The sequence below is a fragment of the Anser brachyrhynchus genome (genome assembly GCF_964034855.1).
Source record: "Anser brachyrhynchus genome assembly, chromosome: 2".
Taxonomy (NCBI): domain Eukaryota; kingdom Metazoa; phylum Chordata; class Aves; order Anseriformes; family Anatidae; genus Anser; species Anser brachyrhynchus.
In genome coordinates, this window is record NC_137695.1 from 90,819,153 (window position 1) to 90,846,984 (window position 27,832).

Below are 27,832 nucleotides of genomic sequence, written 5' to 3' on the forward strand. Positions count from 1 at the left end.
CCTCATTTAGAGTAGCCTGCCTCTTCTTCTTCTTCCTCCTTCCCCTTCTTAATAGGAGATTTTTCCCCTACTAAATGAGCTAACTTTTGCATCCATCGTTCAGTCTTGCATGCAGGGGTGACTGACAGCAACACGGGTTGGTTCTCGGGCCCTGCTGCAGTGCCTGCTGCGGGGGCTGGCGTAGCCGTGGGGCCCATCACAGGGGTTGGAGTGGCTTCAGGGTCTGTTGCAGGAGTGGCCACAGTGCCTGTCATTTTGTTGTTGGATCCAGAAGCCTTCTCTTCCCCTTGAGGATGCTGAATAGGGTGGTAAACAGGGCTTGGCAGGCATGGGCCAGGCCCCAGTAGTGATTCATGTCTCTCTGGAATTGCAAAGGTCACGGCATATATATATATATTTTAATATTTTTATTTTTTTCCAGGATTTTGCACTTACCCAGGGGCGAAGTTCCAAAATATTGGAGGTGCCCACTGTCCCAGGTACTTGCCCATATCCTCCGTCACACCGTGCTACTCATAACTATCCTGCCTTGGGGCAGATACATGGGTAGTTTTCTTAAACAGGTGTTTAACTATAAATGAAACCTGAAACACATTCATGAAACATAGCAACAGGAAAACGCAGGTTTGAACATCCAAAGGATGTTCAAAATTCTCCAGGGCTATTGTGGCAAGCGTGAAAGAGGAACATGAAGGAGAAGGGAAAGGTGAAGGAAAGGGGGACAGTGTCCCCCCCCCTTATCACCCCTATAGATTGGCTCCCTGAGGACAAAAGGTAGGCAGTGTAGTTATTAATGGTGTCTGAAAGATGGTTCCTGAAGTACGGAGATGACAGCAAGGTGGAATACAAACACCGCATTAGTCTCACGACTGGTCATTCTATCATATCGTAGGCCAGTGTTACACAGTACGGTAAAATGATAACTGTTAACCAGCCCACAGAAGCGATCAACAGCATGACAGGGAACATGGACAGCAACTAAGGATTCTATCACACCACTCTGAAAACACACACAACAGCGCCTAAAGAAAATAAATCAACACTGTGACCAGCAATATTAAACTAACGTAATGCTTTTAACAAACTTGGCCAGAACTCTCATTAAAACAACTCTTTGTGCCCAGTCTTGGGAAGCAAAAAGCAGTGTTGGGGTAGAACTGGGCAGGCAGCTAAGCACTGAGTAGCTGTTCACTCAGTCCATTGCCACCCAGCTCCAACACTGGGATGGGAGAGAGTAAAAAAAGTAAACTTTTGTGGGTTGAGATACAGACAGTTTAACAGGACAGAAAAGGAAGGGAGAGTAATATTAACAATGAAAAAAAAAATACAAAGCAAGTGATGCCCAATGCAATGGTTCACCTCCTGCTGACCGACGCCCAGCCAGACCCCAAGCAGCGGCCCCACCTCCCCGGCCAACTCCCCCCATATTTATTGCTAAGCACGATGCCGTATGGTCTGGAATATCATTTTGGCCAGTCTGGGTCACCTGTGCGGGCTCTGTCCCCTCCCAGCTCCTGCTGCACCCCCAGCCTCCTCGCTGTCAGGGCAGCACGAGAAGCCAAAAAGCCCTTGGCTCTGGGTATGCGCTGCTCTGCCACAACTAAACCATCGGGGTGGGATCAGCAATACTGTCACCCCAAATCCAAAACACAGCTCCACACTAGCCAGTGTGAAGAAAATTACCTCTATCCCAGCCGAAACCAGGACACGATGCCACTTCTTTATGAGGGCTGGAAGATGACACAGCAGGACTTCCACAATCAGAAGGGGAGACGAGCCTGCACGCAGTCCCCAAGGTGCCAAATAGGAGAGGAGAGCACTTTATCAGATGATGGTGGTGGTGGTGTTCTTGTTTCCTTGTTTATTGCCCCGTCTTGGGAAGAGCTCCTCATGAAGCATCTCAAAGGGACCTCAACGCTGAACCTCAGCACTCCCTTCCTGGCAGACCTGAAGCCTTTTGCTTCTCCAGAGGAACTGCTGCCCCTCTCACTTCTTTGCTCAGCCTGCTGCTATGCTTTGGGCACTGCTACAGGGGCTCTGGCTGCATCTTCAAGCACCCACTGTTTGGGCTTCTCATCCCCAGACTGAGACACCTCCCAGCATCCCCCCTCCCCAAGCCCATGGTGGTCCTCTGAGGGACTCCTCCTGTGACACCAGTACAGCAGCCAGGTCCCCTCCTCCCCTCTCCCTTAGGGCTCCATGAAGAAGAGATGCCACTTCTTCAAGTGGCACGGGGGATGGGAAAGAAGAGCTCACACAAGCCTCAACAATTATCAGAACTATTTATTTACACAATGTCTTACAGGCAAGCCTGCAAGACATCCAGTCTGGTGGTTCTGCCCAAGTTAGTGGTGGGCACGGAGGCTACGCCGCGCGTAGGGAGCTGTTCAGGCACTCCTGTGTTGCTCTTGCCGGGCTCTGACGGTGGACGCCAAAGACATGCCAGGGTAGCTCCATGCTTGTTCTCTCAGCGGTGGATCCACTTCCATGGTTTCTTCCGCATCTTGTGGTGGATCCACCTCCATGGGTTCTTGATCATCTCGTGGTGGATCCACATCCATGGGCTCCTCCCTGTTGGCTGGCAGATGGACATGCCTGTGTCCCTGGTTGTTGGCAGGACGATTGGCGGGCCATGGTCCCACAGCATTCTTTGTCCAAAAGACATGCCAGGGCCTCGCGTTGGTCGCTGCTGGCTTCAGAGGCGTGCTCTGCATTCCGCTGGTCACAGGGACGCTGGCTATTGCGGTCTTGCCAGAACAGACATTCGTCGGCCCGGTCTGATTTGTTTGATTCTGGGGCCTCGCACTGCTCCCTGCTGGCTTCACAGCCGCGCTCTGCGTTCCGCTGTTGACATGAACGCTGGCCATCGCTCTTGTGAGAGAGCTGATCTTCCTCCTCCTATTCTGTTTTTTCTTCTTATGACGCAGCCTCCTCCTTGGGCCTGAGCACACCACCAGTCTCCTCATTGCCTCACTCAATGATGGGCAGCCACCCCTCTTCCTGCTCTGGCTCCTCTTGCTTCCGAGCATCCTTTGCGCTTGAAAGCCTCGAAGCCTCGCAAGTGGTGGGCTGGCTGCGAGGCTCCTGTATTTATAGGGCCCAGAAGGAAAGGCGCGGTGGTGGTGGCTGCTGTGACATAAGCAGGCCGCTGTGATGGCCATTGTGACGGTGGCCCACACGTGTAGCCAAACGTGGCCGTGTTGCCATGGCAAGGAGCTTCAGCCTGAGGGCGTCCCCCCTCCGGACCCTAAGGACCTTGGGGGCCTCCAACAGTCGCCCTCTGTTGCGCTGGCCCAGAGGAGGGGAAAGTTGCAAGAGAAGTTGAAAGGCAAAGAATTGTGCCCTGCTGAGAGACACGTTGGTAGTACGCTAATCAGGAACTCCAGAAGCAGGCACTGGTTCGGAAGGCGTCGTGGTGGAAGCGGGCAGGCAGCTAAACCCCACAGAGCTGTTCACTCACTGCACTGCCCTCCACCCCCCACAGTGGGATAGGGGAGAGAACTGGGAAAAAAAGAAGATAAAAACTCAAGGGTTGAGATAAAGACAGTTTAATAGGACAGGAAAGGAAGGGAGAATAATAAAACTCATAATAAAAAGAAAAAAAGTACAAAGCAAGTGATGCCCAATGCAATTGTTTTTGCAATTGCTTACAGGTGGGAATCAGGGAGTCTCGGTGGGTGCGATATTGCCGCCGGTGCACTGTTGTGGTAGCGACTGGAACCTGCTGTTCTTTGACCCTCAGCAACCCCACAACAGAGGGGTACTCCAAGCGGCTGGGCAAGGTAGACAGCCACTTAATCTTCTCTGTACTTAAGGCGGCTATGCCGAAAGCCCACCGGTACCCTTCTGGGGCCTTGAAGTACCCTCTCCTGAGGTAGTCTACGCCAAGGACGTACGGAGCCTCGGGGCCAGTCACAATGGGATGCTTTTGCCACTCGTTGCCAGTTAGACTCACTTCAGCCTCCAATAAAGTTAGCTGTTGGGATCCCCCTGTATATCCCCTGTTGGGATCCACTCCAGAAATGCAGATGGGTTCTGCCCGTTAATAACTTGATGGCATTAGGGTACAGTGTGCACTGCTGTCCACTAGAACCTTATATTCCTATGGGTCTGATGTGCCAGGTCATCGAATCCACACTGTCCAATAAACCCGATTGTCCCTTTCCTCCACCTGGCTGGAGACAGGATTACTCTGGTCCTAGTCATAGGATTCATTACTGTGTAGAACCGCGGGGTGGCACGTGGTGTGTACCCACTACATCCCCTTTCTTGAGCAGAGGGATGCTTACTCCTAAAAGCTGAGGTTCATACAGGTGGAAAGTGTAGGACGTATCCTTTTTGAATTGTCTGAACTCCCGGGACAGTGTCTCTGTAGCACTTTCTTTGAGTTTGTAGACCTCTTGGGAAAGTTTCTCCACAGCCAAGATGCAGGCCCATGAAAAGGAAGAGAGACTGATTGTATTGCTGAAGTTGGCCAGCCAATTCATCCCCCACATGTTCCTCTCCGTCTTTCCGTGTCATTGCTGCCGATGAGTTGGCATATGATGACGGTGCACTCCATACAAACTCCCGCAACTTGGGTCGCATGCACTTGACTTCATCTGGATCTCTGGATATTCGTTTGTTGTCTATGTCATCATAAATCACCTCCAGCACAGCTAATTCCCCCAGGTACTGGATATCCCTCTCCGTGGAGGTTCACTTGCCTGGGTGACATACAACATCTTCCTGGGAGGGATACCTTTCCTTCACGCCTGACCGGAGTCACCTCCAGAGGGTGAAGACTTGTACCCCTGTTCCAATTGCTTTGTCAATGCCCCCTTACCTAGAAAGGGATCCCAACTGCTTGCCTTCCTTGCGCTCTAATTCCAGGCTATTGTCCCCATTATTCCAGCCTTGGAGCAGCCAGGTGATAATGAGCTTGCGTGGATGACAGCTAAATCTTTTTGCATTTCTCGCAGCTCACCCAGGGGTAGGGATGGGTTGGTTATTGCCACTTTTATGATATATTCCTCTTCCTCCTCCTGTTCCCACAGTGGCCCTCATTTAGAGTAGCCTGCCTCTTCTTCTTCTTCCTCCTTCCCCTTCTTAATAGGAGATTTTTCCCCTACTAAATGAGCTAACTTTTGCATCCATCGTTCAGTCTTGCATGCAGGGGTGACTGACAGCAACACGGGTTGGTTCTCGGGCCCTGCTGCAGTGCCTGCTGCGGGGGCTGGCGTAGCCGTGGGGCCCATCACAGGGGTTGGAGTGGCTTCAGGGTCTGTTGCAGGAGTGGCCACAGTGCCTGTCATTTTGTTGTTGGATCCAGAAGCCTTCTCTTCCCCTTGAGGATGCTGAATAGGGTGGTAAACAGGGCTTGGCAGGCATGGGCCAGGCCCCAGTAGTGATTCATGTCTCTCTGGAATTGCAAAGGTCACGGCATATATATATATATTTTAATATTTTTATTTTTTTCCAGGATTTTGCACTTACCCAGGGGCGAAGTTCCAAAATATTGGAGGTGCCCACTGTCCCAGGTACTTGCCCATATCCTCCGTCACACCGTGCTACTCATAACTATCCTGCCTTGGGGCAGATACATGGGTAGTTTTCTTAAACAGGTGTTTAACTATAAATGAAACCTGAAACACATTCATGAAACATAGCAACAGGAAAACGCAGGTTTGAACATCCAAAGGATGTTCAAAATTCTCCAGGGCTATTGTGGCAAGCGTGAAAGAGGAACATGAAGGAGAAGGGAAAGGTGAAGGAAAGGGGGACAGTGTCCCCCCCCCTTATCACCCCTATAGATTGGCTCCCTGAGGACAAAAGGTAGGCAGTGTAGTTATTAATGGTGTCTGAAAGATGGTTCCTGAAGTACGGAGATGACAGCAAGGTGGAATACAAACACCGCATTAGTCTCACGACTGGTCATTCTATCATATCGTAGGCCAGTGTTACACAGTACGGTAAAATGATAACTGTTAACCAGCCCACAGAAGCGATCAACAGCATGACAGGGAACATGGACAGCAACTAAGGATTCTATCACACCACTCTGAAAACACACACAACAGCGCCTAAAGAAAATAAATCAACACTGTGACCAGCAATATTAAACTAACGTAATGCTTTTAACAAACTTGGCCAGAACTCTCATTAAAACAACTCTTTGTGCCCAGTCTTGGGAAGCAAAAAGCAGTGTTGGGGTAGAACTGGGCAGGCAGCTAAGCACTGAGTAGCTGTTCACTCAGTCCATTGCCACCCAGCTCCAACACTGGGATGGGAGAGAGTAAAAAAAGTAAACTTTTGTGGGTTGAGATACAGACAGTTTAACAGGACAGAAAAGGAAGGGAGAGTAATATTAACAATGAAAAAAAAAATACAAAGCAAGTGATGCCCAATGCAATGGTTCACCTCCTGCTGACCGACGCCCAGCCAGACCCCAAGCAGCGGCCCCACCTCCCCGGCCAACTCCCCCCATATTTATTGCTAAGCACGATGCCGTATGGTCTGGAATATCATTTTGGCCAGTCTGGGTCACCTGTGCGGGCTCTGTCCCCTCCCAGCTCCTGCTGCACCCCCAGCCTCCTCGCTGTCAGGGCAGCACGAGAAGCCAAAAAGCCCTTGGCTCTGGGTATGCGCTGCTCTGCCACAACTAAACCATCGGGGTGGGATCAGCAATACTGTCACCCCAAATCCAAAACACAGCTCCACACTAGCCAGTGTGAAGAAAATTACCTCTATCCCAGCCGAAACCAGGACACGATGCCACTTCTTTATGAGGGCTGGAAGATGACACAGCAGGACTTCCACAATCAGAAGGGGAGACGAGCCTGCACGCAGTCCCCAAGGTGCCAAATAGGAGAGGAGAGCACTTTATCAGATGATGGTGGTGGTGGTGTTCTTGTTTCCTTGTTTATTGCCCCGTCTTGGGAAGAGCTCCTCATGAAGCATCTCAAAGGGACCTCAACGCTGAACCTCAGCACTCCCTTCCTGGCAGACCTGAAGCCTTTTGCTTCTCCAGAGGAACTGCTGCCCCTCTCACTTCTTTGCTCAGCCTGCTGCTATGCTTTGGGCACTGCTACAGGGGCTCTGGCTGCATCTTCAAGCACCCACTGTTTGGGCTTCTCATCCCCAGACTGAGACACCTCCCAGCATCCCCCCTCCCCAAGCCCATGGTGGTCCTCTGAGGGACTCCTCCTGTGACACCAGTACAGCAGCCAGGTCCCCTCCTCCCCTCTCCCTTAGGGCTCCATGAAGAAGAGATGCCACTTCTTCAAGTGGCACGGGGGATGGGAAAGAAGAGCTCACACAAGCCTCAACAATTATCAGAACTATTTATTTACACAATGTCTTACAGGCAAGCCTGCAAGACATCCAGTCTGGTGGTTCTGCCCAAGTTAGTGGTGGGCACGGAGGCTACGCCGCGCGTAGGGAGCTGTTCAGGCACTCCTGTGTTGCTCTTGCCGGGCTCTGACGGTGGACGCCAAAGACATGCCAGGGTAGCTCCATGCTTGTTCTCTCAGCGGTGGATCCACTTCCATGGTTTCTTCCGCATCTTGTGGTGGATCCACCTCCATGGGTTCTTGATCATCTCGTGGTGGATCCACATCCATGGGCTCCTCCCTGTTGGCTGGCAGATGGACATGCCTGTGTCCCTGGTTGTTGGCAGGACGATTGGCGGGCCATGGTCCCACAGCATTCTTTGTCCAAAAGACATGCCAGGGCCTCGCGTTGGTCGCTGCTGGCTTCAGAGGCGTGCTCTGCATTCCGCTGGTCACAGGGACGCTGGCTATTGCGGTCTTGCCAGAACAGACATTCGTCGGCCCGGTCTGATTTGTTTGATTCTGGGGCCTCGCACTGCTCCCTGCTGGCTTCACAGCCGCGCTCTGCGTTCCGCTGTTGACATGAACGCTGGCCATCGCTCTTGTGAGAGAGCTGATCTTCCTCCTCCTATTCTGTTTTTTCTTCTTATGACGCAGCCTCCTCCTTGGGCCTGAGCACACCACCAGTCTCCTCATTGCCTCACTCAATGATGGGCAGCCACCCCTCTTCCTGCTCTGGCTCCTCTTGCTTCCGAGCATCCTTTGCGCTTGAAAGCCTCGAAGCCTCGCAAGTGGTGGGCTGGCTGCGAGGCTCCTGTATTTATAGGGTCCAGAAGGAAAGGCGCGGTGGTGGTGGCTGCTGTGACATAAGCAGGCCGCTGTGATGGCCATTGTGACGGTGGCCCACACGTGTAGCCAAACGTGGCCGTGTTGCCATGGCAAGGAGCTTCAGCCTGAGGGCGTCCCCCCTCCGGGCCCTAAGGACCTTGGGGGCCTCCAACAGTCGCCCTCTGTTGCGCTGGCCCAGAGGAGGGGAAAGTTGCAAGAGAAGTTGAAAGGCAAAGAATTGTGCCCTGCTGAGAGACACGTTGGTAGTACGCTAATCAGGAACTCCAGAAGCAGGCACTGGTTCGGAAGGCGTCGTGGTGGAAGCGGGCAGGCAGTTAAACCCCACAGAGCTGTTCACTCACTGCACTGCCCTCCACCCCCCACAGTGGGATAGGGGAGAGAACTGGGAAAAAAAGAAGATAAAAACTCAAGGGTTGAGATAAAGACAGTTTAATAGGACAGGAAAGGAAGGGAGAATAATAAAACTCATAATAAAAAGAAAAAAAGTACAAAGCAAGTGATGCCCAATGCAATTGTTCACCTCCTGCTGACCGACGCCCAGCCAGACCCCAAGCAGCGGCCCCACCTCCCCGGCCAACTCCCCCCATATTTATTGCTCAGCACGATGCCGTATGGTCCGGAATATCCCTTTGGCCAGTCTGGGTCACCTGTGCGGGCTCTGTCCCCTCCCAGCTCCTGCTGCACCCCCAGCCTCCTCGCTGGCAGGGCAGCACGAGAAGCCAAAAAGCCCTTGGCTCTGGGTATGCACTGCTCTGCCACAACTAAACTATCGGGGTGGGATCAGCAATACTGTCACCCGAAATCCAAAACACAGTGTTTTGTGTTCCTCAAGTGAAGAAAATTAACTCTGTCCCAGCAAAAGACATTAAGAGCATTTTGCAAACCGGTGACAAGAATTTCATTTGTTCACAGAATGCTCGCTAATAAGCGTTTTTCAGGCTGATAGTTCAGTTGTTACCATTGAAGCATAGAATCATAGAATCATTAATGTTGGAAAAGACCTTCAAGATCATCTGTTCCAACCGTGCCCCTATCATCAATATGACCGACTAAAACATGTCACTAAGTATCACAGCCAACCTTTCCTTAAACACCCCCATGGATGGTGATTTTCCAACATAAACCTCCCCTGGCACGACTTGAGGCCATTCCCTCTAGCCCTGTTGCTAGTTATCTGTGAGAAGAGCCCGACCCCCAGCTCCCCACAACTTCCTTTCAGGTAATTGTAGAGAGTAATAAGGTCTCCCCTGAGCCTCTTCTTCTCCAGACTAAAAAACCCCCCTCTCCCTCAGCTGCTCCTCATAGGAGTTGTGCTCCAGGCCTTTTACCAGCTTCGTAGCCCTTCTCTGAACATGTTCTAGGGCCTCGATGTCCTTCTTGTACTGAGGAGCCCAAAGCTGAACAGCATACTAGAGGTGGAGCCTCACCAGAGCAGAGTACAGGGGTACGATCACCTCCCTGGTTCTGCTGGCTACACTATGCTTGATACAAGAGGGGATGCCATTGGCCTTTTTGATCACCTGGGCACACTGCTGGCTCATGTTCAGGTGAGCATCAATCAGCACCCCAAGATCCTTTTCGTCTGCATAGCTTTTGAGCCAATGTCCCTTAAGCCTGTAGCGCTCCATGAGGTTGTTGTTGCCAAAGTGCAGGACCCAGCCCTTAGCCGTGTTGAACCTCATCCCATCGGCCTCTGCCCATCAACCCATTCTGTCCAGGTCCCTCTGCAGGGCCTTTCTACCCTCCAGCAGATCAACACAACCCCAGCTTGGTGTCGTCTGCAGACTTACTGAGGGTGCACTCAATTCCCTCATCCAAGTCATCAATAAACATATTAAAAAGGATGGGCTCCAACACCAGCCCCTGGGGAACACCACTTGCGACCTGTTGCCAGCTTGATTTCAATCCATTCTCCACTACTCTCTAGGCCCAACTGTCCATTTTTAACCCGGCAAAGAGTGTACCTGTCCAAGCCATGGGCTGCCAGCTTCTCCAGGAGAATACTGTGGGAGACCATGTCAAAGGCCTTGCTGAAGTCTAGGTAAACTACATCGACAGCCTTTCCCTCATCCACCAGGCAGCTCACCCAGTCATAGAAGGAGATGAGTCAGGGCTTGCCTTTCATGAACCCATGCTGACTGGGCCTGATCCCCCGGTGGTCCTAGGTTGTTGAGAAGTTGTCTCATTGCAACACTAGCTCTTAGAGCTGATTTCGCAGCACTGCTTCAAGCACTGGGTAAATAGCCCGGTTCTTAAAGGAGCCATGTAGAGTCGGGGTGAAGCACTCCATGCTGAACACTTGAAAATCTGGCCATCGTTGACTGCACTGGTTCTTTCTTAGGTTTCAGCAGGTATCAGGGTCAAACATTTATATATGTGGCAAGGTGTGAGCTCTGCGATCTGTGTTTTCCAGGTAGGAGTTAGTGTCCCCATTCAAACGTAAACTATGCAGACAGCAGCATTCCTTACATTGTATGAGGCATTAATGTGCTCTCCTTTACTGCTTCAGGATAAATACATACCCCAGATTCAAGTTGCAGCAGGCGTTAAAAGATGAAATAGTCACTAAAATCACATTTATTAAGTACGCTCACATACTGTGTTTTGAAGAGTGTGTGAAAATTGATTTAAAGGCTGGTGTTCTCAGGTTTTGGTCTACAAGAAAAATCTCTGCTTCACCTTCAGACAGGAGGGAAAATGACAGTCTCCTATTGCTGTCTCTGATTTTAGTGTTCTTAGCACTGTTTGTGTTTTTAATCAAGCTTTGTTATTCCAAGTTACTTTTATTATTACTTTTTTTGCATGCTGGCCAGAACGTTTTGTTTTGATTTATATTTTAAGCAAATGATGGAAGGAATTCAGGTATGCAATAAACCTGCATAAATGAATATAAGTTTTGCCAGACCAGAATAATGGTAAAGAGAGAATCATTGTTGTTACTTTAGAGAGGCATGGAAGTGTAATTGAGTGAATCTGGTCTATTCAAACCTACAAGTATTGGACTGGGTACCCGTGGACGTGGGTTAACATTCATAAAATGCTGCCTTCACCATTTCTCATTTTAGGGGACAGTGGCCTTCCCCGAGAAGTGTTTTAATCAATGCTGCTTTCCTTTTGGGGTAACAATTATTATTGTTAGCAAGTCAGAGTTTGGACTTCTTGAGAAAACAAGAAATCAATTAAGGCAACAGCAGCTGAATTAGCAAGTGAGTACTTCATTGTCTGCAGAAGCCAAAGCTATAAAATCGAAGGGAATTCAGCCTGCATGTCTTCTTTCTTAAGGCACCATGGATTTGTGTGGAATTCTAGTGTTGGAATTGCAAAAGTAAAGCAAGTTTTCAAAATCGAGTCTTATTTATTTATGGTATCTTGATGAGGGCCTCTCGAAACACAGAGTAGTCCGTTTTCTTGAATAGCCTTTTGTTTATGAAATGTTTAGAAATGTATTTAGCGGCGCCTTTTTGTTCATGTTCTGCTTTGTTGCCTTATATGGCTCTTTCGCAGCTATATGCTAGATTGAAATCTTAGACTATACTTTGGTTGTAAGTAAAAAGGAATGGCTGCTTATCTTTTCTGGAACTGACATGTGGTTCTGTAGCTTAGTGTTTTTTTGGAGAAGCTATTAATCTTCTTTCTGTTCTATGCTGGTTTTTTTTTGTTGTTTTTTTTTTTTTTTTCCCTCCACACTTTGCCAGTGGTTTTTCCTAGTCCTAGTGTCGTGTTCAGCTGCTGACATGCAATCCTTGTCCACCTCAGTGGGAGTGAATGGAGTGATGAACCACACGTGCTCTTTGTTTCTTTGATTTTTCTGTTTTTCTTTTTGTTTTTTTTTTTGTTTGTTTTTTGTTTGTTTGTTTGTTTGTTTGTTTTTCCAGTCATTTTCTTAATGTAGAAGTTCAGCCTTTTCCTCTGTTACATTTGTGTGTTTTAATAAATGTTTTGATTGTTCTGACTTAAAAACTTTGAGGATGATAGTGAGAGGAGTCTTTTAAAAGGGTTGGAGTTTCAAAAGTGTGCTATAGTATAGTATACTGTGTAGTGTATCGATATACTATAATATGATACAATGCCTGCTCTTGCCAAAGCCTAATGATAATATATAGTCAGTAGCATAGTAACCCCTATAACAACTGAAAAACAGCAGGGAACATACAGCTGATTTTGCAGCGTTGCATACTGGAAGACTTTTTTGCCATTTAGGTATGAATGATAGTTCATGCAATTATCATTGTTGAATAATCCTACCTGAGTTATTTTGGTCTTATTTTGGTAATTTAGATACATAGATTAATCAGAGATCACATTTAAGATGCAACTAAATCTCTTGACATGTTTTTATGAAGTTTTCTTTTTTTTTTCCAAGTTGCTGCTATCATTAGAATTATCTACTGAAAGGTAAAATCTCATAGGATTAATTTTCTACCATTATGAGATAAAATCTTGTGCAACTTCAGCTTAGCTGAATTGGAAAGAAGACACTTCCACCCCACCGCACGTCCAAATTCAGAAAAAAAGTAAATTTTTGCACATTTTAAGTACAGCTCACCTCTCCTAAGCAAAATAGTTTTTGTTCCCATGTTGTATTGCATTAAACTTTTTTTTTATTATTCCTTCTTCATGCCCTCTAGAAAAGGTAGTTCCTTCTTAGGGTTGTTCCTGCAATAATTTTGAATTGAACTCAGTTTGTTCCAGGTGGCTTTTGTCACTACCAAAACCCTGTGAGAAGAATCAGTCTGCAAAACTGTAAGTCATCTTATTCACATTGAGCTTATGCATTCATCTTCTTCCAAGCTCTTTTTGTAGTAGGCTCTAGAGTCCTGCCAGACCTGTCCACTCTGTCATGTACTGAAAAAATGAAACAAGCAAACAAACAAAAAAAGCCTTTGATCTAAAAACAACGGTCAGAAAGGTACAAGTAATCACGATGGGTTGTTCTTGTTTCGGTTGTCTTGACTCCTACCTGCACAGCAAAAGGAGGATGGCCCAAGCTGTGTCCCGGGGTGGCTGGAGCACAGCCTCACCATCCTGATGTGGCCTCAGGGATGCAGCCCTGTCCTTGTGCTGACATACAAAGCGTGAGTGAAAGCCTGGGCCAAGCAGCAGACCCAGAGCTGCAAAATGCACCGCAGTGTCTTCTGATATTTGTAAAAACTGTCAGTAGTACAGTCACTCTTACTTCACCCTTTGGCGATGGTACTTTTTCACGTTGTAAGCTCAGTGAAGACCCGTGCAGTGCCTGCCAATGGGTGAAAACAGGGTATGAGCGATTACAAAGCCTGGCTCCGTGGCTCAGACTTGTCTGCTATCTGCCTCCCATCAATGTGATCCATCTGGTGGACAGCAGTGTCATAGAGCAGAACAAGCCAGGGTTGGAAACGGAGTCACTGGACGTGCTGCTGTCCACAGATGCTGCCTCTCTGGAGGATGCATTGCTGCCTCCGTGTTCTCTTGTTCTTGTGCTTTGGTTTTGCCTCAGGTTGAAAGGTGTGGCTTACACGAAAGGCTATCTAGAACTAGGATAGGTAGAAAGCACTCAGCTCCCTTCACGTATCTGGCTGCAAAAAAAGAATTCCGCCTCAGAAGTGTCCCTGAGCTTTCTGAAATTCAACGTGTTTTATAGGTGTTATGGACCCTCTTCGTCTAGCAAATGCTTGTGCTGAGAGTTTGCACACAGATGCAGAAGTTGGCACGTTGACCCTAATTAACTGGATCCAGTCCATGGTCTTCACGTCACTTGGCCTTATTAAATGTGTGCATCTGTGAAAATTCCCCATACTAATTCCTCATTCTAACCAGCGTCTAAATATTTCAGACAGAACAAGTAATAAATTAGACTGAGGAACCAGTACTGACTAGTGAGATAAGGGTTAGATTGCCTGTACATGGTGATGAGTGAATTATGATTCACGGGGTGGTGAGACTGTCTTGCTGATGCAAAATGAAGTTGCTGCTAAAGGAAGGAAAAAAAAAAAAAGACGTTAAAAAAACTTGTTACAGATAATCAGTGACCAAACAGCTTTTGTGTGTAAAGGTTCTCTCTTGTTATCCATATGCAAAACAAGCCCTGTGTATAAACCTCTGTATTTGAACCCTAGCAGTTTAGAGAAGAACGACTCACTCAACAGAACACAAAACGAGTAAAAAACGGTGTGGGTTCATTGGGAACGGTTGAGTAATGTTGTCTGGCAGTGCTGGTAGGCTGATGCTATGTTATGAGAATATTCTGAAAAAGAGAAATAATTTGTAGCTGTGTTCACATCCATATTTTTTATCCTCCCTTGTAATAGAGTAAACAGTAGTTATTATAGAAACATTGCAGTGTAATGTATCCATCTAGTATGTGCTTTGCCGTAATAAATGATATGTTGCAGGCATTCTGTTTTTGGTCACATAAGTATATGATAATGATTTTCAAATTTAAATTTTATTTTCAAAGTATAATTCAGTTAAGGAGCGAGTTTGGCATAGATTGAACAAAAGTGATGCACGCATATCTGGTATCTCATTGAAAATGGCTGCTTTGTAGGAGATCCTCAAGAAACCAGGTGTGCGTCTTTTTGGTTGCTAGTGTTTCAGGTTCTGAGGGATGCACCCGAGCAGTAGGTGCACAGCATTTAGTCAACTTCCAGCTGATCGCTTTCCTTTCATTTCCTTCCAGTATTAAGAGTTGGTCCTCTCCAATGTAACACTACAGCCACCTTGATGGGTATCATGCCCAAATGTATGCAATTGCAGTGCTCTGCTGAGCAGTCACATGAAATCTGTTGAATGAATACATTGTTTCTAGTCCTCCTTGAATATCAGCGCTGTCACATTTAAGATATATTAGTGTTGCACAAGCCTTAATTGCATGACTTTTGTTGTTGTTGTTTTTCGGGCACATTTATTAGATGGTTTTGTATTCTTTTGTTGCCAGGGTTTCAAATGTTTCTGAAGACTGTCATAAAACTCAGAAAAGAGTTTTAGGAGAAGATCTGTTAAATCCTGAGCAAAACAGCAGTATAATTTTGCAGTGCGCTTGTTTGCACTTGCATAACTGTAGGTGTGAAGCTCAATGGGAAGGGTGGCTGAAGTGTTTAGCACTGAGCTGGTACTCCTGTAAGGCTCCGAGTTCAAGCTTCTCTATGGTGCTGCATGTGCAGAAAGTGGGGTCCAGAGGCTAACAGCAGCTACAATGAAATTTTTCTCCTTCCACACTTTTTTTTTTTTCTGTAGCAAGCACTTAGAAACTTCTTGCAAGATAAATGAACTGTGATGGAAAAGGGAAGCTGAATGCTTTCCAGGATTTAAAGAAGAGGTATAGTATTTCTGATTTATGGAACGCTCTCTGAGAGAGAGAAAAAGGTGTGTTGTGAAAGGTTGTTGACTAAAATACTTCACGTGTGTTCATTCTGCATCGCCTAAAATCCAGGTGCAAGTCTTTTCTCCAATTTGCAGAAGAATCAGGAAGGGTTTCAGTGTAGAGCTCTGCAGTCACCAAGTTAGCAGCATATAGCCTAGAGTGATGGGTCGACAGAGGTTATTTGAAGGATGGAAACACCAGCTATATCAATTAAAATGTTTGTTTACTAGCTCTGTAATACTGAGTGACAGGATGGAAAAATCCTATTTGCCCTCATTTGGAAAGCCGTGCCAAGTTCTGCTCACTCTCTGCTGGTGGTGGTGAGGCTGGTGCCCTTGGGAAAGCAGCTCACACTGTCCTCTTTTCTTTTTTTTTTTTTTAATGTGATTTGTAGCTGCTGCTTGGGGGTAGGAAAGCAGTGACTCCTGACTGTAGCACGTGTCCTTCTAATACTTTGCAAACTTGCAAAACTGTTTGCTACCAGTGATTTGCAAAGGAACCTGAGCTCTGGAATTGTGCTGACTCAGGGGTTTTCTCAGAGTTACTGCAAGAGCACAGCAGGCCAGGCGATGCAGAATCCAGGTTGTCTTGTGCTGCTTCCAAAAGCAATGCCTTTAGAAAAGCTGAGGGAAGCAATCTCTGCGAAATGGAAAAGGACAGTGGGAATGTGTAAAATGTGATTAAACGCAAAATAAGAACATATTTCAGAAGGAATCACTTGTTTAATTTTTAGCACATGTGGTGGTAAAAGTGCTGGTTGTCTGTTCACAGCAGAATGAATGCTCAGAATCAAACTGACTGACTTCTTTCTGCCGTCCTTTGCTCCTCTCTAGGTTAAAGCAGTAAGGGGAGGACATGGTAAAAGAACTGAGGGGAGACGCTTGGTCCGCTTTCAACCTCGCTTCCCATTTTCAAACCTTCCTACCCCTATGCCCCAGTAGTTGCAGGGTTGCTTTTAAGGTTTTGTTGCATCTCACCTCTTGACATGAAACGTGGACAGACTCCCTGGCTGGTGCCTGGGTGCTTTCATGTAGGTAAAGTGAGGGTTTATCATTGTTTTAAAGGGAGCAGCTGTAATCATTTGGCTGACTTGCATTCAGAAATCCATACTTCAGTCAACACATATTTTGTTGTCAGAAAAATCAAGTCTTGGTGACTGTGACAAAGCAGCAGACTGTTTCTGCCAGACGTAATTGGAAAAGTAGAAAAGAGGACAGTGAGCATTGCTTGCATGAGTGAATTGACAAGTCATTACAGGGATGAACAGGAATGGATTGGATTCATGGCTTGTTTTAAACTGGTGCAGGATAAGATCCCTCTCCTTTCCTAATTCTTGTTCTTGTTCTTGTTCTTGTTCTTCTTCTTCTTCTTTCTTCTTCTTCGTCTTCTTTCTTCTTCTTCTTCTTCTTCTTCTTCTTTCTTCTTCTTCTTCTTTCTTCTTCTTCTTCCTTTTTTTTTTTTTTTTACTTAAAATGATAACATTAATAAAAAAAGGTGATAGTTGTACCGCATGCAGGTAAAAATGCAAGACTTGTTCCAAAATATTTTGTGGAACATCCAGGGACCTGAGAGCTTAAAGATGAGACCACGAGTCTTAGATGATGATTACTTGAAATTTCACAATAGCATAGTTTTGTTTCTACAGATTGATTTCATTATTTCATAGTTTTGGATGTTTGAGGGGCTTTTTAATCCCAAACCTTAGAAAATTGGAGCACAGAAGTTAACAAAGACGAGACTACAAAATAAATAAATAAAACAAAACCACTGATGGTAATATGCATTGTGTGACAGAGGTTGACTGATAAACCAGAGTAAGAGCCTATGATTGCAAACAGATTGTTACTGCAAATAATAATACACATCATATGTCTGTATATGTCTGTGGTTAACAGCGTGGCTTAGATGCCATGGGAGGTTGTGGTACATGTTTACTGTAAAGAAGGCAATCACTGTTCATATGAATAGAAAATTTCTGACCATACCAGAAACTTTCTGGATGATGAACCTCCAATCCCAAGAATGCATGGGTGGGTTTGTTTTCACATCAGGTCTCACAGGGCTGAGAAGAATGATCTTCCATTTCTGATGGAGCTGGAAGCCTTCTAACGTGATGAACTAGCTCATGGAATTCTTTGAACATTTCATGAGCTGACCTCCAAAACATGGCTATCCTTTGTTAGCTTTTGCCACATAACACATTTTTCAAGCAAGGATGAAGGTGTATTTTAGAAATATCATGGAGTCAGTCTGTGCATTGCCATGAAAAAAACACATGTAAGTTCATTCCTGAGTATATCCTTCACCCTCTCTAAAGACAGTGGAAGCTGACAGTGTCTATTTTAGGATATATTCTCCAGTTATTCAATGGAAATATGAAATTATTTTAATCATGAGAAAGTTTTGAGACATTTTCATAAGCAGCTGCTGAACAGATGGTAGAATATTAAATGTTGCAATGTACAGATATGTTCTATGGGTTCTGTTGTTCAGCAGTCTTAAAATACTTGTGTTGAAATGATTTTAAGTGATTTTCAGTCTGATATCTTTCCTTAGGCTGATATTCATCAAAAAATGACTCACTAATTGCCTTCTGAAATTGCTCTTCTGTTGATGTGACTTATCCTGTGTTTTTAAGACAAAATATACCAATTTTAATGCTTTAGAGGTAGAAAGCAGGAATCTTCAAAAACGTGCTACCAGCTCAAGAATTTGGATTGCAGTGTCCTGGAAAACAAGCAAACAAACAAAATAGCTGTTATTGTCTCGCTTCTTGGAAGATATAGTCCACTGTTGAGGAAAAAAAAATGGATGCCTTCCTTATGTCCCGCTGGCTATAGTGCAAGCATAAAAGCATAAAGAGCGGGTTATGGATGCTTTGTGAGCAGCTGTGTCACTGCTGCATATGACAGCATTCTTACTGTGGAGCAGTTTTCCTAAAATGAGTTGGAAAACTTCAAAGCTTTCATTGCATCTCCAGTGGAATAACATCTGTATTTAACCATGCCCCTTTGCGTAAGCCCAGTCTTGGATGATGATGTCTGTCCATGGCTCAGAAAAGTTGTGTTTTGGGATCTCCATTACTGTCTGAGCTGCATCTGATTCCAAATAGCTTGATGTTTTTGCTGGAGAATGGAGAAATCGTGGTGGAAACCACAGAGCCGGTTGGGATAGGAGAAGTAGGATGTGTCAAGGTTTGGAATTTAGTTTCCTCTGAGTCAGTCTTTTGAGGTTAATAAGCACTCGTGCTGCCTTCTGTGGGATAGCTTTCTAATCCTTTATTCTGTACTCTTTGTTGACCACAGGGAAACATTGCCTGGAAATAAGGAAAAAAATAATTTTTTTATTGGCTAATTGTAGAGTTAGGATACAGCTAAGGATGCAGTAAGTGGTCATGTTGATTCTATTTTCATAATGTTTAGGCTATTTTTTCATTGTTCATTTATTTGTCTAAGAATGATACTAAAAAGTCCACTGCTTTTTATACTGCTAGACTGAGGTGTTATTTTCACAAATGTCTGAGATGTAGAGATTATTGCTCTCACAGCCATAGGATGTATACATTTGTAAAGACAAGTACAGAACATTCATATACTAAATGGGTAATTTAACCATTTAAAAAGCATTATCTACATTGCTCAGAAGGCACTTTTCAAGCAGATTTTTATGGGTGCAATCCTTTACTTGAGTTTAAGTAAAAATGACTTTGAAAAGCTAACATTGCAACAAACAAATTAAAATTAAGGGCAACTTTAACATCAAAACCACTTCTCATCTCTTGGTAATTTGGTATTGGCATAAATGAAGAGCTTTTGGAGGGGATGGCAGCCTTTTTTTGCTCTCAGTGTCAACTTTTCTGGTTTTGGCTTTGTGATGAATTTGCTGATCCTCAGAGTCAGTCATAGGATGGCTGCCACACCAGGCTGCTGATTTCATTTATGTTAATGTTAGAAAAAGCAGAAGGTCAAAGTGATTGTAAGGTCTTTCAAAAGTATAATTGCAGGAAGGAAAAGGTTGGTTTTGCACCTCAAATGCATGTGAAGAAGAAAAGCTAATGCAGACTACGGTTTTGTAGAAGAAAGACACTTTAGGAGTTACAGAAGGCATGGCTAAGTCTGATGTATGGGCAGGGAGATTAGATTTATAAACCGCAAGGCAACAGTAATAGTTGTTCATGTTTAAGTTGCAATTTGAGATTTTTCTGCTTATTTTCTTTAGGGTGCTGGCAAAATAAGAATTTTACACAAATACTTGGCTCAAATTATTTTGCTTTATTCTCTTGTGGGTCTCGGAGTAGATACTTGAATTGAGCAAACTATTTGCCCCCCGAAGCTATTATACGACAGACTGCTAACATATCTGCTAATCTGAAATACAGTAAGCACATAACTGAAGTGTTTATTGCCATTACAAATATGTTCTTGAATCTTTTTTGGAAAGAATAACCTTCGGGTGATTGCAGTCTTTGTTTCTTTAAGGTTTAATTTTCCTTTTTTCCTCCTCTTTTCCCTCCCCTCAGGATGCCTTGCTGTAAGGCTATCTGTGAATTCTTGCTTTGGCAGTGACTTGTCAGTTATTCTTCTTCGCAAAACTGCGCAGACACAGCAAAAAATTATTCAGCTCCTACCAAGAGGGTTTGCAAGAAAATTCTTGGTCCTAGGTTTGTCTTGAACCGTCTTGGGTGTCGGAGGAAAAGGCAGAAGGTTGCCTTGCTCTGTCTCCTCTTGTGACCGGTTTCCTGAGCAGGCGCCTGCCTACAGCTTTTGGAAAACTTTATCTGATACAGTGCATGTAATAAGGTTGGTAAATGAGAGATCCTTAAATTTCCTAAGATAACTGCCGCCATGGTTTGTCAAGACATTATTTTAGTGTGAGGCTTTTAGTCATCTTAAGGCATGAATCCTTCAACTCTTCGTTAATGGGCTGAGACTTGTGCTGCGGAGCCCTGCGGTTTGGGGTAATCTCATCAACAAGCCAAGCCGGGGCTCAGTATTTGCTGCCCTGTGTTTCTTGGTGGCTGTAATAGATTTGTCCAATGCAAGAGGACTGTTTGTGCACGAGGTTCTTCGGTGGGGTGCTTTTAGTAAGCCTTGGAAACTCACAATTCCTGATCTTCTCCTTGTTCTGCCCCACCTTCCCCGCCACCCCTGCTGTTTTGTCGTTCTCACATCAGCCAGTTTTTAGATTGAGTTTCCATATTCTGGTCCACAATGGTAATTTTAATATACTTTTGAGTCTTTGTTTCTGGTTCACAAGGTTTGCCTGTATCCTTTTTCACATGAGAACAAGAGTGGTCTACTACATTGATTTTTACATTGTAAGGGAATTAGATTAACTCTTGTTCTGTGGCCTGGGCCCCAGTCCAGGGCTGAAAAATGAATCCACGTATCCAAGTATCAGTGCTTGCTTCTGTTTTTTCCATATATGTATAGCCTGCTAATTAGTCTTCCTGGGTCTTAGATTGGACGATACTCAATAATCACATGGCTGGTGCTTAATCTTCACCTGCCATTGTTTTAATTTGTGCGGGAATATAATCACCAGCGTGTCCGGAAGGATATACATAGCATTTACACGGGGAAATGCAAATCACAGACTCACAGAATGGTTGAGGTTGGTAGGACCTCTGGAGCCATCTGGTCCAACACCCTGCTCCAGGGGTGCTCAAACTACTGATTTTTACAGTCCTCGGCCATGCAAGGTTCTTTTGTATTTTTCTTTCCTGTGTGCTATCAGCACTGAAGCCACTCTGAAGTACAACAGGTATTCACCTGATTTTTGGGGTAGTCCCTCAGGATAGAGGGGTCTCCGAAAAATGCTGACATTAACATGTTACACTCCATCTCAATGGGAGCCACCAAGCCACAGGTATGTAATAGGGCATGTGGTGGAGTGGGAGCTTCGTGCCCTGCAGCTCCTTACAGTGACTGAAATCAATTCCAGCTTGCAGAGGATACAATAGCCCAGAGAGGCCAAGGCTCTCTGAGGCTCCTGCCAAATTACCAGCGTGATCATCTACTGTAAGTCAGCTTAGTCTTTATTAAAATTTCCCATAATTTTCATCCTAGGCTTTTAATCAGTTGTTTAAATACAAAAGGAACATGGATGTCATGTTTTTATCCTATGGAAACATTCTGTGAGTCCGTGATTGGTCTAAGAGCAAATATGGCAATACTGCACAAAGTAGAAAAGCCAATTTTATGATTTTTTTGTTGTCCATCACTGAAGAGAAGTATTGTTAAATGATAATCTTTCTGTTAACGTGAAGCATAAGTGGAGGTCAGGAAGTAAACTCCATGGACTTATCTTTCTAGAAGATTTTATTGGATTCTGTCAAAAAAAAATACAAAGGTAGACAAGATATCCAAGTAAGACTTTCTGGGTTTAATTTTCATTGCAAATGAGAATTTCCCACTCTGTAACATAGAGAACTGAGGTGAATTCGCTGAGTTGGGATCAACAAACTGTGGCCCTGTCTGTTCCAGTTCACAAGGCAGTGTGTCTTCCAGCAGTACAAATAAAAATCTGCTTTGTAAACTGAACAAGATTCCTGGAATAAGCTCATTTCTTCATACTTTTCTGTAAGTAGTGTTGTTCCTTCAAGGGCCAGAAAATTAGTTTAACAATAACTGAAGGAAATACACAAGCATCATGCTCTTCACCTCTTTTCTTCCATTTATGTCTTTTTTTTTTCCAGAACATCTGTGCTCGACTCACTTGACATGGAAGTAAAATGATTACTTTTTTTTTTTTTTTATGCCAGCCATAAGTCGGTGGGCTGAGCCTTTCAAAGGAGAACTTCCCTCAAAACCAGTGTTCCGTGACAGCCAGAGGCAGAAAGCACAGATATGTTCCCTATCCTTTGGTTTTTGCTGCTGGCAGAAGGCTGTTTTTCATGCACTTTAGCTCCTTTTCTCATTCTCAACCTCAAAATATTCAATTTCTTGCATTTACTGTTATTGCAGTCCTGACTGATTGTCAGAATGAGAGTTCTGTTTGAGTGGTAGTGCTGTTAGAAAGCAGTGAGATAGCAGGAGTAAAGCACACGTTTATTCTACTCGAGTTGGTGTTTGCTGAGAAGGGAGCAGCCCGCTCCTGTCCATCCAGGTACGGCCTGGTAGCTGAGGAGCTGCTGCTCAGGCAGCGGGAAGGGTCTGGTGAGGGTACAAAAGGTGACTTGAGATAAATGAAGATATACACCAGCTGTTCTTGTAGCATTTTTATTGATTTCTTGATCTTGGAAGGATAGCTTTTCCTCAAGGCTTTTTTTGCATTCAACGGCACAGAAGTTTCAGGCACATTAATGTTTGCTTTAAAACCATCTTGAGTTAATTCTCTAGAGACAAACGAAAAGAGAATATCTGCAAATACTGCTGTTCATGAATATTTGTATTATTATTCTGAAGCATTCTTTGAGGCCATTTGTTTACACAGTTTCAGTAAAATTGCATCATAAGTGCAAAATGTTAATGTGAAACTATGATCATTTTATTATTTTTTTTTTAAATGGAGTTTTTTCTGTTATGTACTGGGAGGCTTTTTGTGTGTTATTTCCAAGTGTTTTTTTTTTTTTTTTTTATAATAGTAATTGGTATTACCTGCATTTGTTTTCTGTGTGATATCTATATCATATCTTCCCCCTTCTCCCCCAATTGCAAAGTCAATGTCTGTCTTCCCCCTGAGTCTGTAGTCTCCACACAGACCTGTATAGCTTTAGGGGAGAGCCTTCCTGACAAATCTGAGGTAAAGAACACTGCCTTTTTTTGCTTTATCCCAATCTACCCAATATAATCTGTTGTGGTATGTTATGCAGACATATTTCAGAAAAGCCTTAAAAAGCAAAACAAAACATTTTTGTGTGTTTCAACTGTCTAGTGTCACTGCAAAAGCGCTTCAGAAAGCAGGGGTGCACCAGAGCATGTTTTCAGAAAGCGTATGCTTAAATTCTGTGATTTGCGTGAATTTGGGAGTCTCCATTTGCCATCACAGACATGCCGGGGGGAGGGGGTTGGGTGGGATTGATCTCATCAGTGTCTCTAAATTCCTGAAGAGAAGATGCAAAGAGGATGGAGCCAGGTTCCTGTCAGCGGTGCGCAGTGCTTCTGGTCCTGGAGCACAGGAGGTTCCCTCTGAACACCAGGCAGCACTTACGTGCTATGTGGGTGACTGAGCACTGGCACAGGTTGCCCAGAGAGGCTCTGGAGTCTCCCCCCTTGGAGATCTTCAAAACCCACCTGGACGTGGTCCTGGGCAGCCTGCCCCTGCTCTGCTCTGGAGCAGGGGGTTGGACCAAATGGCTCCAGAGGTACCTGCCAATCTCAGCCATGCTGTGAGCCTGTGAAGTTGTCCTGAAACCTACAACCAGATTTCATTATGTCACTGGGCTGTGGTATATCCTGGAAACTGCAGTTCAGCTATCAGTTTTGCTCTTAATTGGTAACAGAAATAAACAGTTTGATAAATGTGTGGTTAAGATGAATATGCCCCTTTGAGTTATTAATTTGTTGGCCAAAATTGGTCAGTGGAAGTGCATAGGAAAAAGTTTGAAAATGAGCATCACTTTGGAAATTTGAGTAGTTTTTAATATTGCTGGACATGCCAGCTCTGGAGCATGAATTGCTTGTCTCCAGTATGTTAAATGCCATGGCTGAGAGCAAGTGAAAATTCCCCAGGTTATCCAGGCAACGTGATTCAACAGCCAGCCTTGAGGTGACTGCTGGCTTTTGGTAGGTATTTCACCTGGTAGGTAGACACCCCGGTCCACCCAGTGACACCCAACACTTGCAGAGCTCATTGTTCTTTTCTATTAACTTTGACACAATATATTGTTAATCTCAGAGCTGGAAAAGACGTGGGAAAGTGGAGTCACAAACATTTGTATTTTTGTAAGTCACAGCAGTTCCCCCGATCGGCTGTCTTCTTGTTTCACATTTTAATAGCGCTGGAGAAAGTATTGCCAGGATGAAGTTTTTTTTTCCCAGGCTGCGCAAGATCTCTCTTAATAATTTATAGCCCTGGGGTAAAACATTTCTAAGTCTATTCTTGTGTTTTACTAAATAAGGGGAATATCTGTTTTTTATTTCCGTACCTGGAGAACACAGAAATACGATCAACATACATCTGAGGGTACCTTGCCGCTTTATTAGCAGACGTATTTAGGTGAATTTTTCAGGCTCGTGCTTTTTGGCTGTTTTAATACGAAGCGTTTTAATGATGGCTAGAAGACAGGTTTCTCAGAACAGCAAGCCAATTGTAGAAGGAGGTTTCCCCAGGCCCTCTTCCAGGGAACGCTGCTGAATTGTGCGCGTGCTTTGTTCTGCGGACTGCGGAGAAGACAAAAGGTTGTGTGTAACTGAGGGCTGAAAGGAACAGGTCAGGAATAAGGGGAAGATTGATTACTTTCCAATAACTTTTTGTGCCTGGGTAGTTTCCCAGTGTTTTCCTGTCAGTCTCTTGCATCTGGGGAGGGGGGTGTGTGTCTCAGACCATATTTCAAGTCTTAAGGCCAATTACAGATATGCAGTGATTTTAGAGCAGGCTATAACTAAAAGTTGGGTCTGGAACTGAAAATAACTCTTGGAGCCTAGAAGGTGATGAGAACAAATCGTATGCTCAGACGTGCTGTGGAATTTGTCTAAAGAATATAGGATAAGCCAAGATTAAAGAAATAACACTAAAATGTTTGGTGCAATTTTATATTGAGACTTCAGGCTGCATTTCTTGATCAAATTATATATATATATATATATATCTAAAATTCAATTATGTCTAGGATATTTGCCAAGAAAGATAGCGTTACAACCATAATATCTTTGGCCTTTCTATAGTGCATATAGAAGAGCCTGTTTTGTGATCAGAGGCAACTTTTTGTGAGGCATAGGCAGAGGAACTGCCAACTGCCAAGTTATTCGTGGTGCTGCATTATGACTAGCAGGAGAGAGCAGGCTTGAGGCGAGGCTCTCCATAGTCATCTAAGTATGTTGTTGGAGGTGCATCATGAATACTGATGAGCGTTAGCAGAGCGCCAGGTATGGGGGCCGCACGTACCTGCTGCTCAAGGGCACGGGCAGTCACTCGGGAATCAGCAGAAATGAAAGGGCAGGTGCGATGTGTGTTTCACCACCACTGCCAGGAACTGAATCAGCTGGGATTTCTGTGTCACCTCTCGTGCTTCCAAGCAAGAATCGTGGCAGGGAGGAATCAAAACATTTTTGAAAATTTCTGTTTTGTTTGGGAGAACTTCACCTTTCAATCTATGTAACTGCACTAGGCGTTAAGAAAGCATTTTCCAAAGTAGTTTCTGAATTCTCTGTAATAAAAAATAACAAATAAAAGCAAAAATGTTGAAATAGTTCAAATTTAGAGGATGGAGCAATCTAAGGGCAGATCCAGAGGCATCTGTAGCATTGTGATTTTCTGCAGGACTGAAGAACTGACTGCCACAATGTGGTAAGTGTTCACAAGCTATTTTAGCATTGGGAAAGTCGTAATCCCAACTTGTATTGCCCCTATGGAAATAATATGGCAATAGTTACAATTTTAAAATTGAAATTGTCATCATGGCAAGCCATTGCAGGTTAATCTTGATTACCCACTTACTGGAATGTTTAGATGTATGTCAGAATAAATGAAACGTCCTTTGAGGGATTGCAGATTCTCATGAAATAAGGGAATTTCGTAAATGAATTTGCATTAATGGAGTTTGAATTGTGATTTGATCTGAAATTGTTAAGTAATAAGTGTGTATCAGATAGGCTTTGTCAGAGCTTGGTTATGGATGGGTACTGATGTAAGCTGCTTATTTTATGAAATTAAATCTTAACTGCTTAAGTTGAAAAGATGTTGTAGATGCAATAGGTCATTGCATTTAGGAGGTTCTAAAATTGCTTACTTCAGCATGAGTTCTGGGTAATTTATTTTTTATTATTAAAATAGAAAAACAAACAAACAATCACAAACAAACAAACAGAAGAAATACCTTTTCTTCGTAGGCTGCTCTCAAATGCCTGGCATCCTTCCTTGCCGAGAAGGGGAGCTGCACGACGGCAGTGCTGGCTGCGTGCCCATCGATACCCCAGTGCGGGTAGCTGTGTGTTCGTGCTCCTGTCTGTCCCAGCTGCGTCCTCGCTGCCAGACACTTGATCTCCTCCCGTCATGCCCTGAGGAGACCTTTGAAAAGTGGGCGTTTTGACTACGTGACATTTTAAACAATGGCTAAACAGCAGCGCTCTGTGGCAGGGCTGCATTATGGCTGAACATAGCCTTTCTCCTCAGGCGCGGCTGCAGCATTTCTGCTTTCTCTCCATCCTGGGGCACCCATAACTGAATGCAGCGTGAGCTTCGTGCTCTGCATCGCTGGTGCATTATTTTTGCTGCTCTGGCAGCTGCTCGATGGGGCTCGATCTGTGCGAACAGAGGCTTCTCTTCTGTGAGGAATTACACAAGTGGACTTGTGGTTTTGTGTGGTGAATACCCGGCCCCAGTGGCTGGACACCGAGGGCCCGTAGGCAGGGCAGGTGGACGCTGCCCTCGGCAGTAGAGCAGCCCTGGCCTGGACACGGAGGGGTTGTGCTCAGCAGAGCAGGGCTCCAAGGGGGACGGAGGCATCAGGCAGTGAGGCTAGGCTGTAGTGGAGAGGACTGCAGGCGGGCTGTAGTTGTATGGTTTCTCTGAGAGTTACCTTAGGGAAGCTTCTGCAGGGGGAAATTGCAAAGTCCAGTTGGTGTAATAAGCAAGGAGCATGGATTGTTTTGTTTCCATAGCGCTGTTACAAGATGCAGTAAGATGTGCGGTTAATGGAGTACTTGGCGATAGCGCTGCTCGTGCAAGACTGTATACTTACAGGACAGAGAAGGGAAAGATGGTGTAAACAGGACTAGATGAAATGGCCTCAAGTTGCACCAGGGGAGGTTTAGGTTGGAAATGAGGAGACATTTCTTCTCAGAGAGAGCAGTCAGGCATTGGAAAGTGTTGCCCAGGGAGGTGGTGGAGTCACCGTCCCTGGGGGTGTCCAAGGAAAGGTTGGATGTGGTGCTTAGGGACGTGGTTTAGTGGGTGACATTGGTGGTAGGGGCATGGCTGGACCAGATGAACTTGGAGGTCTCTTCCAACCTTAATGATTGTGTGATTCTATGAGCCTAAAGCCTGATCCTTTAGGAACAAACGCAAACCTTGCCTTTGCTTTTGGTGAAGGCAGCGTTACGCCATTCATTCTGCACGTTGCTCAGGCATTGCAAGAAAGCCAGCATGGAGCGCTTCAGAGTTGAATTCAATAAACTTGGCAAGCTGTTGGAGCTATTCACATGACATAGCTTCGTGAGCATGTCTCTGA

At 45.0% G+C, this 27,832-nt stretch overlaps 2 protein-coding genes across 10 annotated transcripts in view; one reads left to right on the top strand and one right to left on the bottom strand.

Annotated features, from left to right (window-relative positions):
• The window catches only part of FHOD3 (formin homology 2 domain containing 3), a 415,825-nt gene that overhangs the window by 141,447 nt on the left and 246,546 nt on the right, over positions 1-27,832 (top strand). The window lies entirely within an intron of this gene.
• LOC308191282 (uncharacterized protein) lies at positions 6,091-16,937 on the bottom strand. The gene is made up of 2 exons (XM_080583591.1): positions 10,124-16,937; positions 6,091-8,541 (listed from the first exon to the last, which is right to left on the bottom strand). Exon 2 carries the CDS (start codon positions 8,199-8,201, stop codon positions 7,428-7,430), a length of 774 nt encoding a protein of 257 aa, XP_080439717.1. The 5' UTR covers positions 8,202-8,541; positions 10,124-16,937; the 3' UTR covers positions 6,091-7,427.